The sequence below is a fragment of the Lotus japonicus genome, chromosome 5, assembly GCF_012489685.1.
Source record: "Lotus japonicus ecotype B-129 chromosome 5, LjGifu_v1.2".
In the NCBI taxonomy this organism is placed as follows: domain Eukaryota; kingdom Viridiplantae; phylum Streptophyta; class Magnoliopsida; order Fabales; family Fabaceae; genus Lotus; species Lotus japonicus.
The window spans coordinates 25,981,365-26,001,979 of NC_080045.1; the positions used below are offsets into that span (position 1 = coordinate 25,981,365).

The 20,615-nt window shown below is 37.0% G+C and overlaps 1 protein-coding gene across 1 annotated transcript; it reads right to left on the bottom strand.

Annotated features, from left to right (window-relative positions):
* Positions 1 to 3,165: 3,165 nt before the first annotated feature.
* Positions 3,166 to 18,276, bottom strand: LOC130721515 (phosphatidylinositol 4-phosphate 5-kinase 5-like). Its single transcript, XM_057572318.1, has 8 exons — positions 16,816 to 18,276; positions 16,559 to 16,726; positions 16,170 to 16,335; positions 15,969 to 16,085; positions 15,602 to 15,795; positions 15,283 to 15,413; positions 15,109 to 15,172; positions 3,166 to 3,799 (listed from the first exon to the last, which is right to left on the bottom strand). The coding sequence occupies exons 1-8, from the start codon at positions 18,021 to 18,023 to the stop codon at positions 3,511 to 3,513; spliced, it is 2,337 nt and encodes a 778-aa protein (XP_057428301.1). The 5' UTR covers positions 18,024 to 18,276; the 3' UTR covers positions 3,166 to 3,510.
* Between the last annotated feature and the right edge of the window lie 2,339 nt (positions 18,277 to 20,615).

Below are 20,615 nucleotides of genomic sequence, written 5' to 3' on the forward strand. Positions count from 1 at the left end.
TAAAAATTACATCAGCATTATGTCCCTTGGCCAGTTTATGAACTGAAACTAAGTTGTAGGAAAAGTCAGGCACAAACAGCACATGAGTTAATAAAATTGATTGTGAAATTCTAATTGTCCCTGCATAACATGTTCTAATTGCAGTACCATTAGGTAATTTCACAGTAATAGATAGTCTTGACTTCAATGAGTGTTTTAAAGCACATTTTATCAAAGCATACATGGTCACTTGCCCCTGAGTATATGATCCAATCGCTACTATCATATTGTTGTAAACAAGATAGGGCTGAGTGATTACCATGTCCAGATGATTCTCCATCATGAGTTGTAGACTTCACCACATGATTCACTGAAGCATTAGCAGTATCAGATGCTTTCTTCGAAGATGTATTAACATGTTGTATCATTGCAATGATTCTCTTGTATTGATCAGCAGTAAACAACTCCACATTCTCTTTCTGTCAGAAAGTATCCTCTTCTTGATCATCATTGGAATCATAACTCCTAGCAATATTATAGCATGGCTTGTGCTATTTGAGCTATACTTAGAATTGAAAGAAGTTGGATATCCATGCAACCTATAGCAGATATCAATTTTGTGCCCTGGCTTCTTACAATGAGTGCAAAACTTTCCTGTATTCATGTAGCTAGAACTGCCAAAATTGCCTCTGCCATATGGCTTCTTCCCTTTAGTAGCAGCATAAACGATAGCCTTTGAATCTTCACTTCCTCCTATATCAGTTTGTCTTTCATGTTGTATTGCCAATGAAACCACTTTAGATATTGGTGGTAAAGGATGAATCATTAGGATTTGTGACTTTACCAATCCAAAATTATCATTCAATCCTAAGAGAAACCTGATTGCATTATCCTGTTCTCTGACCAGTTTTACATTTTCTGTAGCATCACACCGACAAGGAACAACACATCTGCACTGTGGAATTGGGCGATAATGCTCCATTTCTTCCAAAAGTATCTTCAATGTAGTATAATGAAAACCAATCTCTCCAATATCCTCAAGCATCGCATGCATTTTCAACAAATACTATGCTATTAGCGATAGAAGTGGTTACCGAATTGAGGATCCATGAATGAAGTAAGCTATTCAACAATTCCAAGCTTCAAAGTTCGGATCTACTCGTGTTGGTACTAGAATTTCTCCATTGACAAAACGAAATTTGTTCATCGCAACCAATGCTCTCTTCATCAATCTGGCCTAGGCATTGTAACTTCTGCCATTCAGAGGTAGATTCACCAATGTTGCTGAAGGATTTTCACTTGAATGTATGTAATACGGTGATCCTCGATTTAGAGAAGGATCAAGCACCACATGAAGAACTGCATTGTGATTTTTATTCTGGTTCTGTCTAGTCTATTGTTGCGGAAGCTTTGTGATGGTAGAGCCCCTTGTTAGAGCTCTGATACCATCAAAGAAAACTGAAGAAAGCTTAAAGAGGAAGCTTGAGGAAGAAGATGAAAATCTATTGAATCTATTAAATGTGAATTTTGAAATTACAGAGTATCATTTCCTAAGTTCTATTTATAATGTAATCACTAACTAATTACAGTTATAACTAATCCTAACAAAATTTGATAGATGTAATAAGCTAACAATCTAATTGCTAACTAATTACAAATGACTCCCTGAACTCTTGCTTCTGTAATAAATCTGGTCCTTGAACTCTTGTATTTTCACAAAGTGTAGAGTGGTTGAGCTCTATATAAAACATGAATATCAATGGAAAGGTTGAGCAATGTAGGTCTAATATGAGTATTCACCGTTGTCACCCGCTCGGGTAGCCTACCGGGTACAATATGGTTACATTATTAAATACTAAGTTTGACATGTTCATATTTCATGACATTAGAGTATATTAATTTATAACGTATATGCTTGTGATTGATTGGATTGTGGTTGAGATAGTCTAATTATTGTGTTAGAACATGTATATTATTTTATGATTGTTTATTATCTTACACTTTTCACGTGAATATTTTAGTTTGTGATAGGGATGACCTACTATTATACACTTCGTGTAGTTTGACTTCGTGGTCTCAAGATAGTAGAACCTTAATCTAATTTCTGGATTATGTAAATTCACGAGTTTAGTGTTGATACTAGGAATTTCTGTTATTTTCTGTTAGCTTATCTTTTTACTTACTTGCAAATGAACTCCCCCTTTTTCGGGATCTGCCACGTGGTCCACTCACTAAGAGTTATAGTCACAATCTTTCTGCTACATCATTTGTTTCCCCAATTACTTTAGCTCAGGTTGTTAGAGATCTAGAGGACCCATTTGTCATTACAGGTAGTGATCCTAGAATTTGGACTCTCTAGAAGAGGGCGAGACTCTCAAGATGTATGACTGCATCGGAGTATCGATCGTACCTTGTTTCAAGCTAGACCATCTTGGGATAGATTTTCAACTCCAAGGGGAGACGGTGTTGATGAATCTTCTATGAAGAACACATGGGAAGTACGAGGAGGGTGATGGTACTTGTAGGCTACAATGTTTGTAGACTATGATGTTTGTCTATTTTTGTGCTTCTTTAGATCTTGTTACTATTGTTGTATGACTGCATGGGAGTATCGATTGAGCCTTGTTCAAGGCTAGACAATCCAATTGGGATAGATTTTCAACTCCAAGGGGAGATTGTGTTAATGATTCTTCTAGCTATGAAAAACACATGGGGAGTAAGATGAGGATGAGATTATTTGTAGGCTACAAAGTTTGTAGGCTATATATAATGTTTGTCTTTTTTTGTGCTTCTTTAGTTCTTGTTACTATAGTTGTTGTTGCTTCGCTACACCTACTCATGGTGTTGTAGTCTCGTTGGGGAAACTTTATATGTTGTATTTTGTTATCAAGACTTCCGTTTTCAGTCCTAGTGATTTTTTTTGTGGAGAATAGTTCTCCTAGTGATTTATATGGAGTTGTTGCTTATCTGTGGTAAATTGATGTTGTTGATAGGATAAAATGTAAATCCGATTTACATAAATAAATAATGATCTTCAAAAAGTTTCAAATTTTTACACTTTTTCCAAATAAAAACATAAAGAAATGGGAAATGAAGAGTAGCGGAGCGGCACCCTACAAAAATATTTTTCAGATTGTGAATCAACAACATACATGTATAATAGAAGATATTGAATGTCATGCCTAAGAGAAAATAGAAGTAAAAAATTGAACATATACAATGATCTTCCATTTTTCTTTATATGAAAATTTACATATTGATTTGACAAAAAATGTATGAACTCCTTGTCACACTCTAGCTCCCCATATCCTTGTATGTATAGCTTTCTGATTTTTTATACTACATTGCTACTTGTTAAACATAGAGTGAGGCTAATTAAGAACCAAAATTAAAACAAAAATATATGAGGATTAGTTCCTAAAGTAGTGTGGCCCTCAAGTTTGATCCCAACAGACTGTCACTCAGTTGGGAACTGAATTGTAAAACCATACCATGTATAAAAAACTTATTTCCGTTATTTGTGTAAGGCTTTCAAGAGTCTTCAGAAAATATTTTGAATAAGAAGTCACGAAAACGCCTTGAATACTGTCTTGGATCAACGACTGATATTGAGGTTGGGTCATATTGAATGGACTTGTAAGCGTGCTCAAGCTTCTTGCTGATATCATAATCTTGAAGTATATCTATGATGCCAAAAAATAATACAACCTCATAAAACTCTCCAATTGGTTCTCCTACAAGCTGTAATTCACAATCACATCTTCTCATCGTCCTTTCGACCCTAGCTGGCATATTCACACCGAATTTTATACTTTCCCACCTGTAAATATGAAGTATAAAGTTTTATCCAACAAAGCATAACTAAGTAATTTATGATCAAGCAAACAAAGTTCAATTCATCAATGCGAGATGGAAATATATGACCATATAATTAAGTTATAAATCATGTTATAATTATTAGATCATCTTAACTACAATAAATATAAGTGTGCCAATATCTAGATTATAAATGAAAAGCATTTAATTGGAAACCGACAAAATGGAGATTTTTTCTCATCAAGAACATTTTTTTATAAGTCAACATGTATTCAAATTCAAGCACAAGGGGTGCTAGAGCCTAAATAAAAAGAGAGTTAAGATAGCAATGAAATCAAAAGGAGAGAGAGCTTGAGACCAAAGCTCAGAAAAAAAAAAAAAGAAACAAGAGAAACAATAGCAACAATACACCATTTTGACTTTGGACAATTTAAGTTTTTTTTAAAGCACATCAATTCTTACATATCTAACATACCCTTCCCAAAATAGTTTCTTTGACTTTGAAACATTAATATGTACAAACTTACCCTACCTTTCACTGACATTTAACTTTAATTTTGAACATTAAAGGAAACATGGATTGCATTCTTTTACTATATTATCATTAAAGCTTTGATACTACTTCAAGAATCAATTATCTAAAAACAATTACGTTGTTGTGTGATAATATATGACTACTCTATATATAATAATATCACTCAAAATCACATTTCACTCTCGGAATAATGCTTCATGACTAACAATACTTTAGGTACATAGAAAACACCACGGAAGATAACCCAATATCAATTATATACCTATATTTCTTTTCAATTGATCCATTTTGTTCAGAGCCATAAAAGAATCTTATGTACGATGTCATGACTCTGTAGATGTCTAGGGAAAAGAATGTACTTCTTGCCACTATCTTTTTTTTTTGGTACACGAGCTAAAGAAAGCAAAAATTCTAGAGCCAGAGGCACCTGCAATGGATGCGAACTGGTGCCAAGCACAAGGGTCACCGCATGGATAGAATCCGAAGACACCGCAACCTAGAGCACCCTTCACTCTCAACACAACCGCAACCCATGATACATGGCCAAAAGCTCAGCCTTGAGAATTGTTGAGTATTATTATTAAGATTTAGTTTGGAAATGAGATAGGGTTTGGATATAGTTTTCTATTGCAGATTAGTATCCTTTTAGATTTAGATAGATATAGTTTTAATATCTTTTCTACATCTATATAATTTAGAAGTTTATCAATGAATAATGCACAATAAATATTATCATATTCAATATGGTATCTAGACCCCTAGTTTTTCCTTCAACGTTTCTTTTTCTGATTCTGAGTTATAGCCAAAAGTGTCGATGACCCATATTTTCAAGTTCGCGGAGTGACGACACAGCCACCATGAATCAAGCTTGAGGTCGCCAATCCACCATCCGTCGGAGTGCCACCGCCATCTAGCCTTCCACGCACCGCCACAGTTCCACAGGTTCACCGGCGCGTGGGCTTCACGCGCTACCTTCTAGGCAGTTTTCCAGCGTCGTTTTGCCACGGTCGTGACCGGCCGGCCTTCCTCTTTTCGTTTTTGACACTTTTGGTTTGTGAGTCTACTGTTTTTCTTGGACGTTTCTTGTGCCTTCTCTTATTGTTGGTCAGGTTTGGTTTCTTTTAGGTGCTATGTTTTGCATTTGTTTGGGGTGGGAAGTTTAGGGGCTCTGTTTTGCATCTGTTCGGACGTCCCCCCTTGACGCCTCTCATCGTTTGCCCAGTTTTGTTTGTTTCGATATACGTTGGTTCTCCGAACCTTTGTTCATTCGTATTTTTTATTTTCTCCGTGGTTGAAGATCAAACGCCGAAGAAGAGTTTGATGTCTTATGCTTTTGTCCGATCTCCTACCATTACCTCGGAAAAGCTTAATGGAAAGAAATCTTGAGTTGGCGTGATGCTGTTGACATTTGGTTTGTTGTTCAGGGATAATCTGACCATCTTTCTTCCAAGGTTTCTGACATTGTTACTTCTAAAAAAGAAGATTGGAAGAAAGTTGATGTTCAGCTCATATCCTTGTTATGAGATCGATCGAACCGAGTTTGATGCTTCATTTTCGCACATACAAAACTTGTTATGACATTTGGAAGAAACCTGAAACCTTTTATGCTAATAATGTTCAAAGGCTTTATGAGACAACTCGAGGTATATCGTCTCTTCATAGGAAAGATTCTGATTTTCCTTACTATCTGAAGAAGGCTCAGTGTCTTTGTGATGATGTCAAATTAATGTTGGAAAATGATGATGTAAAGGAAATGAAAAAGAAGATTGATAATATGCACATGGTACTTTTTCTACATGGCCTACATAAAGACTACGAACCTATTCAAAATAAAACTCTGACAAATCCTGATATTGCTACAGTTGCAGAGCTTATTGGTCGTTAGATTAGGGTTCTACCACCAAAGATTGATTCATCTGTTTTGGCATCTAACTCCTCAGGTTGAGGTCGAGGTCATGGAGGTAGAGATGGTGGTCGTGGTAAAGGAAGAGGCAACCTTCATTGTTCCTATTGCGATAGGGACGGTCACACTCAGGAACGTTGCTACTCCCTAATTAGGTTTCCTAGCAAAACTGCCACTGTTGCTCAATCTCTGGTACATGGTACTGAAATAAGCTAGAATCTGAGGAACATCGTCTTTCGCTAGTGAATACAAGGAATTTATTCAACTTAAGTCAGCTCAACAATCCTCTACATCGGCCACCGTATCACATGCTAGTAATTCTACCCTTTGTCTCTCTCAAATAGCAGGATCGTGGATTTTAGATTCTGGTGCTTCAGATCATATGGCTAATAATCCTTCCCTCTTCAATAAATTAACACCTCCTAAAGCACCTCATAGTGTTACTCTTGCTGACAGATCTAAAGCACAAGTCATGGGCATTGGTCAAGCTTCACCCCTTTTCTCTTTATCCTTAGATTCAACCTTGTACCTAGTTCCCCTTTTAATTTAATTTTGATAAGCCGACTTACTCGTACTCTTAACTGTTCCATAACCTTTGTTTCTGATTCTTTTCTTATATAGGACTGATGTACAGGGAAGACGATTGGAGTTGGATATGAATCACATGGTCTCTATTACATGAAACCTCATATATCAACACTATGTGCGGTCTCCGAGGGTCATACTTATGTCATTGGATATGCTGATGCAGACTGGGCAGGTGATGTTAGTGATAGACGGTCTACTACTGGGTATTGTGTTCTTATTGGAGGAAATCTAATTTCCTGAAAAAGCAAGAAACAAACTACTGTAGCAAGGTCTAGTACAAAATTAGAGTATCGTGCTATCGATAATGCTATGTCTGAATTGCTCTGGTTAAAGAACTTGATTCAGGAGTTGAAGTTTTGTGAGTCCTATGGAGCTTGTTTGTGATAACTAATCAGCTTTGTACCTTTCCTCAAATCCAATTTCATGAAAGGACCAAACATATAGAGGTCGACTGTCATTTTATCAGAGAGAAGATCCTCTTTGGAATCATTAAGACTTCCTATGTTCAATCTAAGGATCAACTTGCATATATGTTTTCCTAGGATACAATATATATGTAACAAGCTAGATGCACTTGATATGTATGCTCTAGCTTGAGGGGGAGTGTTGAGTATTATTATTAAGAATTAGTTAAGAAATAGAAGTTGGGTTTAGATATAGTTTTCTATTGTAGATTAGTATCTTTTTATATTTAGATAGATATAGTTTTGATCTCTTTTCTACATCTATATATTGTACAAATTTATCAATGAATAATACACAAGAAATATTTATCAAATTCAATAAGAATGTCGAATACACCAATAGAGCCTACAAACCCAAAACACCAACCCCCGGTGTAATCCAAAACAAGGCCCCTGAAGCCGGAGTGATATAGATTCCCCAACAAGTTGCCATCGACATTGAAAGCCACCTAACCTGCCGGAGGCTGGCGCACTTTTGCCTGCAATCCACCACGACACTGAATGTTGTTGACTATAAGCTAACACATCACGAATAAGAGCCATGGAAGTCCTCACCTTACTGACGATATTGTTGTTAGCTGCCCCTCACGCACAAACGCAGAATTTTTTTTCCATATGTCCCAACATAAAACCGCGAACACGTCCCTCATCTCCGAAGGCACAACCATAGCCTAACTCAAAAAATCAGTAATGTTGCTTCCTTTAATGCCAACCAAACCCACCTGGTGCCCAACATCCCCCAAGGCTTGGCAATAATGAACATAGTTCAGTAAGGATTCAGGATCATGTTTGAAAATTCGACATAGAGGCGATTGCAGCTTGCCCCAGCGATGGAGAGCCTCTTGAGTAGCTTGTCATAGAAACACTCGAACACAGCCTCGCCAAATCCACATCCCAGAGCAACCCGAATCAGGAGGAAATGAGTCTAAAGAGCTAAGGCAGTCATAACAGCTCTTAACAGAGTAAGCACCCAACATAGCCTCGCCCTAAACATGAGTATCCTCAACTTTCAAGTCCATAACAGATGAAAGAGACGCTAGGTGGAGAGGAATAACCGTAGGGAAAACAGTCCAAAAACTAGAAAAATCAATCTTACCATCCACCAAAACATGACACAGACGCAGCTCAATATCAAAAATATGAACAATCAATCTTTAGTCACACCACTTTGCATACTAGAAAGAGACATGCCCTAGGCCCACTCTAAAGACAAACACAAGCGCCACAAGAGCCTTTGTCTTGTCCAATGCTCGAGCAAAAGAAGAACATGAACCTGACCCCAAACTATCTAGATCACTGATAGAGGGATAGTTCACAACACAATTGAACCCAAAGCTTATCTTCCCCATGCAACAAGTTCCATAGCTGCTTCCCATGTAACGCAACATTACACTACCGCGTCGTCCGGATGTTTAGATCGCCATGGGCTTTCGAAAGTGTAAGTATATCCCAACTCACCATATGCATCTGTGCTACTCTAAGCAAAATTCTAGGCCACGAAATACTATAAAGTCAAAATGCTCCTACTTCTGCCGTTCAATGAACATCGGATAGCCAAGTTACTTATGGAAAATCCATGTGAAAGGGATAGTTGTCACAGAAAACACACGGTCCTTCATGCCTTGCGAGACCCTTGGCGACACCAAAGCCCTAGACTTCTCCAAACTCACATGCAAACCTGAAGCACGGTAAAAGAGCTCCAAGGCACCATCAACCATCTTCGCCTGAGAAACCTTGGCTTTAGCGAAAATCAACATGTCATCAACGAAGAAAAGATGAGAAACGAAAGGCCCATACTAGATAAGCTAGCGGACTACCACATCCCACTAGCTACCTCATGCACAATGACATACGCTAATACCTCCATACAAAGAACAAAATGGTAAGGCGGTAAGGGATCTCCCTAGTGCAACACCCTCTTCGGGGAGAAAGAAGGGAGTCTAGCCCCTTTCCAAAGGATAATGAGTGACACCGAAGACACACAGTGCATGATAAGCCTGACCATCACCATTGAGAAACCATATGCCACCAACGTGTCCTCTTGGAAGCTCCAATCCACTTTATCATAGGCATTTTCGAGATCCAGCATAAAGATCACATTATTGTTGCACCTCTTCCCCTCTTATGCATGAACTGTAACACCTCCTAGAGGATGATAACAATTGTATGTTGTTCCTCTACCGGGGATAAAGCTACTCTGAAAGGGGCCAATGATCTCCCCCAATAAGGCCTCAGACGAAGAACCACCGCCTTAGTAAATAACTTAAATAGAATGTTACATAAACTAATTAGTTGAAATTCCTTAAAAGTAGAGAGTACATACACCTTCAGAGTGGTTGCCATAACGGGATCAAAATAACCATTGGAGAAAGCATTCATGACCACCTTCGCTACATCAACCCCCACAATAAGCTAGTAACTCTTAAAATAGATCGCCTGAAACCTGCCAGGGCTCGAAGCCTTATAAGAGTCAGTGGACAGCAAGGCCTCCCACACCTCTTCCTTGGTCAGTAGTGCCATAAGCCTACCCACCCGCTATCGCTAGCCTGACTCACTTTCCCCTTGAAAGAGCCACGAGCCATGGTGCGGGTGCGTCCTTGCACATGGGTCCTCTCCCTTGGCAGAGCCTATAGCGAGGTTTCATCCCTTTTGCGTTATTTCGACGGGGTAGCGGTATCTTCAACGGTGAAAAGCTTTCCTACCGTGTGTGGTTCTGCCGGTACAGCCTCCTTATTTGTCTATACAGCCTTAATTGTATTAAAGCTGGGGAGTTTAACTTTCATGGCAGGATATTGGGTGCCATTAATCCCATCCGTAACAGTTGACACTGTATTCAAAGCCTAGGACTTGCCTCCATTGATAGCCTTCATGGCTGACATGTTAGTAGGAGAGGCTAGAGGGTTGTCCCCTTCTGAATTCAAAAACCTGACACCTTGTCCCCCTTTGACTCTGTTACCTTTTCCAAATTATGTGCCTTGACTTTCGCATGATTGTTGACTTGCAATAGTTGTCAAATAACTCTGTCTGGTTGCACCTTAGCACACGATTTCCATATCGTTGACGAGAATTCTGCCTTATCTCTCTCCTTTGAATCTGCTTCCTAGGATTCTTCTTTCCCACAATGATCCAAACCCCATGTGCCATGTCATTTGAAATGCCCCCACCACGATCTTCTCCCATATAAGAAAGATTTGTTCCTACATGAATTACATGTTCTGGCACGTTAGCTAAATTTTTTTGTTGATTTCTTGCTTATCAAAATTGTTGGGATCCTTCTCTTCTGCCACCAGCGTCGATGCCACCACCAGGGCAAGGACCGGGTCTAAGACCTTCCCTCCACGCCAGCTGCAACTCTAATGCCTAGAGGTGCCGTACTTGGAGCAAATGATGTGGACCTTCATACGCCACCCCAATCAAGTGACCAAGAAACCACACTTTCCCCACCATAGGAACACGAAGATCAATCTCAACACACACCCGTGCGTACTTTGCCCGAAGGTCATCCAAGGTATTATTCTTGACTCGAACTAGCCGTCTCATAGTTGTGGCCAACTCCATCAGGAAACTCTCATCGAAGAACACCACTCAAAACCCTAACAAACAAACCAAAACAAGGGTTTTGGTAATGGAAGAGGAAGTTGACTAGAACATATTGCTCCATTCTTGCACCGCCAGATAGTGATCGAATATCATCCATGGCCCGACCTTGACCATTCTCCCTCTGTCGTCAGACATATCAAACTTGACTAGGAAGAACCCATGATCCACATCAACCAAATCCATCTTGCCCTTAGGCTTCGAGCTCCCTTGAAGCTTTGACTTGATCAGGTTGAAACCTAGCTTATTTCCAAGAAGTTTCACCACCAAAGCAGCCTTCTTGGTGCGAGCAACGAATCCACCACAAAGTCTGCAATGAAGACCATATGAAATAGCCGATTTTCGTTGTCCTGTTCCACCCGTAGCAGCTTTTGGGCAATAAGGTCCACTTCGGTGTGTTGTGGCTGAGCCACCGCGCCACCACGAACAACTTCACTGAAAGACACAATCCCCCCAAGCCCATCTCCGGACTGGACCACCATACCACACCCTTTCTCATTCACCACTAGTGGTGCGGTTACCGTGTAACCTCACGCTCTCTCCCCAGGACCATCTCAAAATCAGGCCACCAAACCACTACCTTTCTTAGTCACCGCTAACCAGTGCACCCTCACGCTCGTTCTCTCTCGCGCTCTCACTCATCTCTTTGATCATGTATATCCGCTCACTCACGCTTCTTAATCTACTTCATGCCACTATCTAATTGGAAGGGTTTAACTTTAGTCTCAAGTTTAAACTTAATCATGCTTTAAAAAAATTGAGGAGTGTTGAGAGTGTGGCTTTGGATTCTTTCGAAATTATTTGATTTTTAACAAGTTAGATTTTGATTTTTTCAATAATTAAGATATTTTATAAGAGTCAGTTCCTAAAATCATGGAGTATTATCTATTCTTTTATTATTTTCAAGTGCATTTGAATTCAAGTAGCAATCAATACAAATTTAACATATGTAGCAATTACATTAATTTTCTCTCCTTCTATTCTCTTCCCTACTATCTTTTCTCTTTTATAAGAAAAATCAACAATTGGTATCAGAGCGAGGGACTTGTGAGCGTGTTTGAGCGTTCGAGCCTCAGAAATAAGTTTTTCCTACACAGCTATTCAATTATTTTATGGTGAAAACTGTACACTATGATCTCTTAATAACAAGAATGAAGGATAACCTTTTGGATCTTTGAAATTTGTGGAAGAGGATTACGAAGTGCTTCTGCTACCGAATAATCCTACTATAGGCTAGATTAAATTTCATAATTAGATAAAACAAGGCCAAGGTAATGGTGTCTCTCAAACTATCTTCACAAGAACCATAACTCTCAAATTAGCTAAAGCAATTTGGGATTTTCTAAAAGAGGAACATTCTTGTGATGAAAGATTTTGAAGCATGCAGATGCTTAATTTAATAAGGGAATTTGATTTGCAAAGGATGAAAGAGTTTGAGACAATCACAGAATCCCCTGTCAAATTGTTTAGGATTTCCAACAAAATATGGATGTTGGGAAGTGATTTCGTTGATTCTGGAATTGTCGGGAAAATTCTGGTAACAGTTTCTCATATATGAAGCATCTATAATCTCATTGGCGAATAATACCGGCTCGTTTATGGTCAGGATAGTATAAGAGCAGGATATGATAAATGATTGTATAAGGACAGGATATGATAAGAGCATGATAGACTCTTATTCCATCATGCGTTTGAGGTGGATAGGATATGATAGAAATAATGAAAAATGTATCAAATTTACCTTTGAAATAAAAAATTCAAAATATTCATAAACTGATATCCTATTCTGTAAGGATAATTTCTATCCCAACTCCCCCTCAAGATAACTTTTACACGTGATAGACAGGATAAGATAAGGGACATGATAGCGTTATCCTATCCTGCTGGCCCAACAAACAACATATAACAACAGGATAGGATTACTGTTGTCCTATCATGTTTGTTTTTCCTGTCAACCAAACGGGCCCTAAGGTTTTGTCTAAAATCACATTTTCAGAAGTTTTACATCCCTTGCAGGCCAAAGAATAACAAAGGTTGATGAGAGTTGTTGAAGATGCCATTCCAACCAGGCATGGAATAAACAAATAAGAACTACGCATCCTCCTACATTTTCCATTTTAATCTACTTTCATCATTATATATTTCTCTTTCCATTAGATTTTCAAGTTGCAAAATCAATTGAGTTGTGGCACTAGGTATAAGCTGGATCATATAGGATTTTAGGGGAAAGATACTTCATAGTTTCATTGGTTGAACTACTTTCAATATTTGAATTATCTACCATAGTTGTTATGATTCTATTGAAATGTTGATGGTTCTAATTATTGTTTTGACCGGGAGGAGAATTATATTCAGTATGTTGAGAATCAAACCTCTCATAGTAATTTAGGGTTACATGACCATAATGGTTACACACTTAGCATTATGGCTTGTTACCTTGACTTCCTCCTCCTTGTCTAGCCCTCTTACTCTTTCTAAAAAAATTCCATTTGGAAATCTTTGACATTCACTAGAGTATCTCGCACGACCTCTATTGAATTATAGTGGTTAATTTGTCATTTTTTTTTCTCTGCTCATGATGAGCAATATTTTACCCATTTTATATAGCCTTAATTTGTCATTATTAATGATTATTCGTAATTAATTGACCTTGCTTGACAGAGATTTCTATTATTTGGTCTAATTACGTTTATTCTTATTTTCAGGTTTTATTTGACATCAAGGGCATTTTGGAGATTTGCGGAATGAAGATTTGATTGTGCTGGAGTGAAGATTCTATTTTTAGGAAAAATTAGGATTTAATTTCGGAATAAATTAAGTTTGATATCTTTCAGATTCAAACTTATTTAGGTTGTTATTTTAAAACCCTATCTTTAGGATTTATTAGGATTTACTGTTATCTTTTAGGATTTGATTAGGATTTGTGATCTCAGCTCCTATTTAAGGGTTTGTGCTGAGAGAAACAATAACCTTTTACCTTCTACATTATTATTTTATGCAATTTTTGAATTTCAGTTATATTAGAGCTTTGTTAGGGTTTTATGCTTTTAATCCCTATTCTCTTCTCCAGTATAATTGTTGAATTCGCCCGATCCATGGAAGGCTAATTCCTTTCGAACGAATTCCTTTGCAAAGTATATCGCGCTCTTGAGGTATAGTGCTTAATAGAATTCGCATGATTAGTTTTCTTCATCTCTACTTCTGGCTTAGGTTTGCTTAATTCCTTATGATTAGAAATAGAAGATGATGTATGTTCGCTTAGTTCATATTAGGGCGTAAACGATTCTTAATCGCTTAGTTTAGGAATCTGTGAATTAGTTATCGCTTAGTTAATTAATTCTCACGAACTAGGAAACTAATAACAAGAATTGATCTCTAGATACCCATGATTGAGCAGCGATATACTGAACGAAGGGATTCGTCCGTCTTTACTTATCATATTAATCTGTTTTTACTTTCTGCTAATCTTTTGAACTGAATCACAAAACCCCCCCCAGTGTGTGTGCGTTGTGCGTTCTTAATACTGAATCTTTGTTGAAACGATAATCCTTGGGAAACGACCTAGGAGTCACTTCCTAGTTACTACAGTTTTCTAAATTAATTATTTGTATCGGGTACGGCCTCGATCAGCTCACTGCTTTTACGTGATAATTAAAGCTTCAACTTTATGAATACAAGTGTGATTTTAGAGTCCAAAATTTATTAAGAATGGATGAGGTTTGGACATGTAAGAGATGTGACCCAATTTATTGTGAAGTACTATATGAATGGATCGATAAAGTTATGATATCATGAAGGTATTTGAGCTCCAAAGGAAAGTACATATAAAGATAGAAATTGAAGAACGTGAAATCAAAGTTAATCTTAATGTTACATGATTACATAATTACAATAATGGTAGATATAGAGTATTATACACATACTTTTGTTACTAACAAGAAACTAACTACTCATGAATTCTATTATCTATTGATTCTAGCTACATAACAACTCATCCATTCCCATTTCAGAACCAACTTTTTAGGATAACATATTTTGGCTACAATTATAATTTCTTTGGAAAATGTATTCGTCTGAGTTACCAACCTTGCCTCGTATAGAGACTAATTCTCAATTACTACTACTCTTTTATTTCCTAAATGCTAAAGTTAATAATCTTGTTCACATCAATAGTCTACTAATGTTATATAAAAATATCACATTAAAAAGTCAAAACGACATGTGACCTGGAAGGATCTAGAAGAAGGTGATCCACGTCTGCTCGTGAAATATGGGGAGTTCCTTCATTCTCTGAATCAACATTGAAAAACCAAAATATTTTTTTTTAGTTTCTAGAAATATAGGTATGACATTTAGGCTGTTGTATGCTTGTTATAAGGATATGCATTAATTAAAAGTACCAGCAGATGTGTGAGATCCTGAAGGAATAAGTTCCCCTTCTTCTGATATATCTTTGAAATGAATCCCAACTAGCAAACTATAGTCCATGATTCCCTCCTGTTCTAAAAGCTCACAATCCCTATCAATTTGCCTAATATAACAAAAACAAATCATTAGGTGCTAATTTTATTTGGGAGGTGACATAAAATGAAAAGAAGAACTTGAAGCTTCTACGCATTAGATTTTCTATTGTTCAACTTATAAGTTAACTAATTAGGAGGCTAAGCTTCAAGGATGAGCAACCCAGAAACAAATTAATGTTATGAAATATTTCATCACCTGCAAAATTCTTGAAACCAAGCTCGTTGTAATCGGAATATAAAATTGAGATCAAGATCTTTAAGGATGGTATTTTCAGTAATATCTGACTCGGGCTTAATAGTGATGCGGCCAAGTGAAGAACCCTTCAAATCAAAGCGCCTATGGATGGTATACTCAGAACAGAAAAGGTTTCCCATAATGATAAAACGAACCTGTAAACCCAAAATTAGATTATAAAGACTGTTGAAGTTATTATTAATTCAGATGTCATAGTTCTCTTCCATCGAAGTAGTCAAGTTTTTGGATAAACACTAGTAAATGTGGAAAGCTTCATATTCAAGATAGTAAACAAATTAGCAATTTTTATGATCTTTAAATAGTATACCTTCTTCTGAGCAGGTCCAGTTAACTTTACACAATGCAAGCCATAAAACTTTGTGAGCATAGCATTTTCAAATGCTCGAAAATGATTATAATAAGCTGGAAGCATTCGCAAGAGAGCCTGCAACAGAAAAATTATTAAGAAGTTTCCTTGAGTTTTACGAAATTTCAAGTGGAGAGAAAAATAAGCATGCATGATGCTCACTTTTGCCTCAGCTTTCTTCATTGTTTTTATCATGTAACGGTCATCATTGGTCAAATAGAAGAAGCTGCCACTTTTTCCCGGAGAGGAAAGTTCGCGTAGTGCATCATTTCCGCATATGGATAACATGTAATCAGCAGCATCCACCTTGAAGAGCTTCCTAAGAGTTCTGAGGGCAGAGTTTGATATAAAAGTTGACTAATTATTACATGCAAAAATCTTACCATAGCCCTGTGTTAGATAATGACAACATATCATTGTATAAACCTAGAGTCTCACTCAGTGTTCGAACAAGTGTACGTGTGGAAAAAACTTATCCTATCTATGAAAATCATAAACAAAAAATAGTAGCATCAACAACACCATCAGATCATACGAACAAGGTGACTTACCTAAAAACTACCGGGCAATAGTCCTTCCACTTGAATTCAGACGATGGGTGTGGTGGCGTATACTTTGATCCTTCAGGAGGAAACCTTGTCCACACTTTCTCCTTGGAATCAAAAGCTGAAGGCTTTAGATCAAGTGATGCTGATGGCGCAGGTCTTCCAACAGAATGCCTGTGCAACATCTCCATGAAACTCTAATGATTAATGAGTGTAAAATCTAAATGAAACAAATGATATATACATTATAACAAAGGCTTTACCTGATTCCCAATTGCAAATTGAGCATGAGCTCGTAATTTTTATGTCCTTTGCTTATGGTCTCTCCTTGCCTCTTTGATTTCCTTGGTGCTTTGAGAGTAAGGAGTTGAGTCTCTCTTAGATTAGCACCATCTATATGCAAATCCAACAATTCCTGGTCCAAATTAGCACCTCCTCGTCTTGTTGGAGTTTTATCACCCTCCCCACCACTACCACCCCACAAATGCATCCTATCACTTGGCTTTTCCAGCCCAACGCTTACCCTCCCATCCACCGACATCCTCCTTGGCTTCGCACCCTCCCCTCCCTTTGTTGACCGCCACACCGCGAGACGCTTCTGCGACGGCAAAATTGAAACTTTCTCCCCTGGACAAATCAGATACTCAGTCAATTCATCAAACACCTGGTTTGGATCCCACTCAAGATGACCATCTTGCGAGGACGCTGACCCTGAAGAAGGATAATATGTCCCACTCTGATCCCTCAGATCCTTGCTCCAATTCCCCATGTAAAAACTCCCATCAGCCCATTTGAAAGTTCCGTTCCCTTTTGGCAAACCATCTTCCCAATACCCATCATACCTATTCCCATTACCCCAAACAAACGAACCTTTCCCCCAAATACACCCATTCCTCCATTCCCCTATGTAATAATTCTCATCCTTCCACTTATACTTCCCTTGCCCATCTTGTAACCCCCTTCTCCATTCCCCTTCGTAGCAATCCCCATTCGCAAAACTCTTCACACCTTGTCCGTGTTTCAAATTCATCACCCATTGTCCCTTATAGGTATCCCCATTAGAGGCCGTGTATGTTCCTATTCCATCCATGTAACCGTTTTTGAATTCTCCTTCATAACTCGGTCCAGATGGCCAATTGAACCGTCCTTTTCCCATTGTCTTTCCTTTGAACCATTCTCCAACATACATGCACCCATCCGTCCACAAGTATTTTCCCTTCCCGTGTGGGAAATTATCTGCCCATTCTCCTTTGTAATAATCCCCATTTGGAAGAACCCTCTCTGCGTGGTAGATTTCGCATCCTGATGATGTTTCACTTCCACTTTGCTCATCCTGGTTGTTCTCTTCTTCATCTGCATGTGCCACATACGTTGTCCCGAATATGCTGTTGGCACGTTTCTTTGCAACCGCTTGAGTCTTTCGTACTGTTGCCTCCCATGCTTTCATCACACTACTATCTTTACCCATCATTTTTCCACTCTTTGTCCCCCCCTTTGTTTTTTTTTTTTACCTTTTTACATTTTGTAATGAGAAAATTTAAAAGATCTTATAATTACTGCATCAACTAATGTAGTAACATGACATTTGGAAGATGACTTTCTTTCTAGGTAAGAGAGGTTTCTTTTTGGCAGAACGAAACCAACGTCATGCATGTTGTTGGTGTTTGATTTTTGGTATCTCATGTTTCCAGAAATTCTGGGACATGTTTGATGTTAGAGGCTTAAAATTGTGATGCATGTAATGTGACAACTGTCATAGTTAAAGTAGGATATAAAAGACTCGTTCATCTCCTACAACCTCTCAGAACAATGACATTTGGAGACAAGAGATTTGTTTTCTATCAATAGCCTATAACATATGACATTTCCTTTCAGTTCTTGTTTACTATACAGAATCTTTGTCAAACGATGAGAATTGTGACCAACTTTGATAGAAGATAATGAATGACAACAATTAATTGCTGCTGTTTTCTTTTCACAGTTGGCATGCATCAATAATATATATAACTCATTTGGTCCTTTGTATTAAATAAATTAAGCAATAAAATATTTCTTTTACATTAAACACATTCAATAACAAAGTTAAAAACTGAATTAAATTTTCCCAAATCCGAAGCTATTCAACAGCCTACTAAATGAAAATAATAAAAACTTAATAACGTACATTATAAACTACCAATATAACTTTAAAACGTATATATATCTACCTATATATATATATATATAGATATTAAATAATAATATTACAAACTTAATAACTTAATATTATTAAATCACACAACAATACTGTAATTTAAAAAACTAAATAAAATTGTCACTGTCGGTAGATTATTAAACTTCTTATATAAAATAATCAAATTACAATTTAAAATTGGTTTTTATATTACTTATTTATTTACTTTATGAAAAATCATTAATAGTAAAACCTACATTAAATCATGTGCTAGTGGAATATATTAAATATTAAAAAATCAATAGTAAAAATTACCTACATTTAACAATAGTAAAATTATAATCTAAAGAATCTACAATAAATAATGCGACAATACTCTCAAGAAAAAAAGAAATAAAAAAAAAGTAGACGACTTATTCAACTTTTTTTAGAAAGCAAAAACTTTATTAGATGAAATGGTCGATAGTACAAACAACACTCACCAAAGTGAGCATAATCTATAATCCTCCCAATAATACAAAGAAAAACCTGAAAATGCGATTTAGGATGAGGTAAATTGCTACTCAATGATTCATTGAACAAAATACCTTGAAATCAAATTACTTCGGTGCACCCAAAGATAAAACCTATATTAGAAATAAACACCTCCCCTGCACAACCAGTAGGAAAAACCTCAAGCAACATCGACAAGGATTTATACCTAGATCAAGAACCAAACGAACAACTAGAATGGAGATCCGTTGGGGACTTAGATGCGACCAAAAACAACCAAATAACCTAACAAAACACATATCCCATCTCGTCATTGAAGGGGACACACAAATCAACACGAGATATCGACAAGAAAGCGGAAGCAAAAAAATCTACCCCAAGAAACGGGCGCATCGCACACTCTGATTTGGTCGGACCAGCATACCGAACAACGAGATCAGAGCGACGACGTAACCACCAAAACCCAGTAGCTCATATCTGCTGCCAATGATGCCAATAGCACACCACCGGCCGCGCCACTGTTGACCATGAGCAGCACTCCAAAAGCATGAAATCAATGACAATCACACCGACTGCACTGCACCTTCAACCAATGCTCCACCCAACAACACCTCACTAATAAAGACAACTATGAACAACGAAACATTCGTTATCAAGTATTTAACGCAGTTGTATTCACAGAGACTCAAACCCAAACTCTCGCTACCAAATACCTGATGTAGTTATATTCACTGAGTCTCAAACCTGAGATCTATACTTAAACTAGACCAACCTCACACCTGTTAATATCCATTGTATTTTTTATATTTTGAACCTTACATACAGACTAATATAATAATTAAAAGTATAAGAATAATTTGAATTTTAATCTTTCGATGCATGCAATGAATAACTTGAATTTTATTTTTATTTTTATAAATTAAATTTCAAAGTTATATATTTGAATAGTTAAAATCAAATAATTTATCTTTATTTATTCTAACTTGTCTTTGTTTGACAGCATAAAGAAAAATAATTTAACTTTTCCTTTCAATAATAAAAAAAAATTTAACTTTTAATACTGAAACTTTTGAAGTATATTTTCTTTATACAGAGTAAAACAAAATAAAATTAAGTTTTAAATTTTTTTGATCAAATAATCTTATTTTTTGAGTGAGATTTCGGGTATTCACCGCTTAAAATAATGACCAATCCCATAGTCGTATGTCTTCGCACTAATAGGTAAATAATTAGTTATAATACACTGTCCAATCTTATGTTTTTGTAAATATTTTAAAAAGTACTGCACTTAGTTTCCAACTTTTTTTGTTGTTGTAAATATATGAACATCTGACTAGTGGATTGTGGCTGATAAATAAATAAATTTGTTTCTAACTTTTCTTATCGATGTGAATATAT

Coding starts and splice junctions, on each gene's coding strand:
- LOC130721515 (XM_057572318.1), bottom strand. CDS start 18,023: ATGATGGGTAAAGATAGTAGTGTGATGAAAGCATGGGAGGCAACAGTA. Junction 16,727..16,815: donor AATTTGCAATTGGGAATCAG/GTAAAGCCTTTG, acceptor GATGTTGCACAG/GCATTCTGTTGGAAGACCTG. Junction 15,173..15,282: donor AGGATCTCACACATCTGCTG/GTACTTTTAATT, acceptor ATGTTGATTCAG/AGAATGAAGGAACTCCCCAT.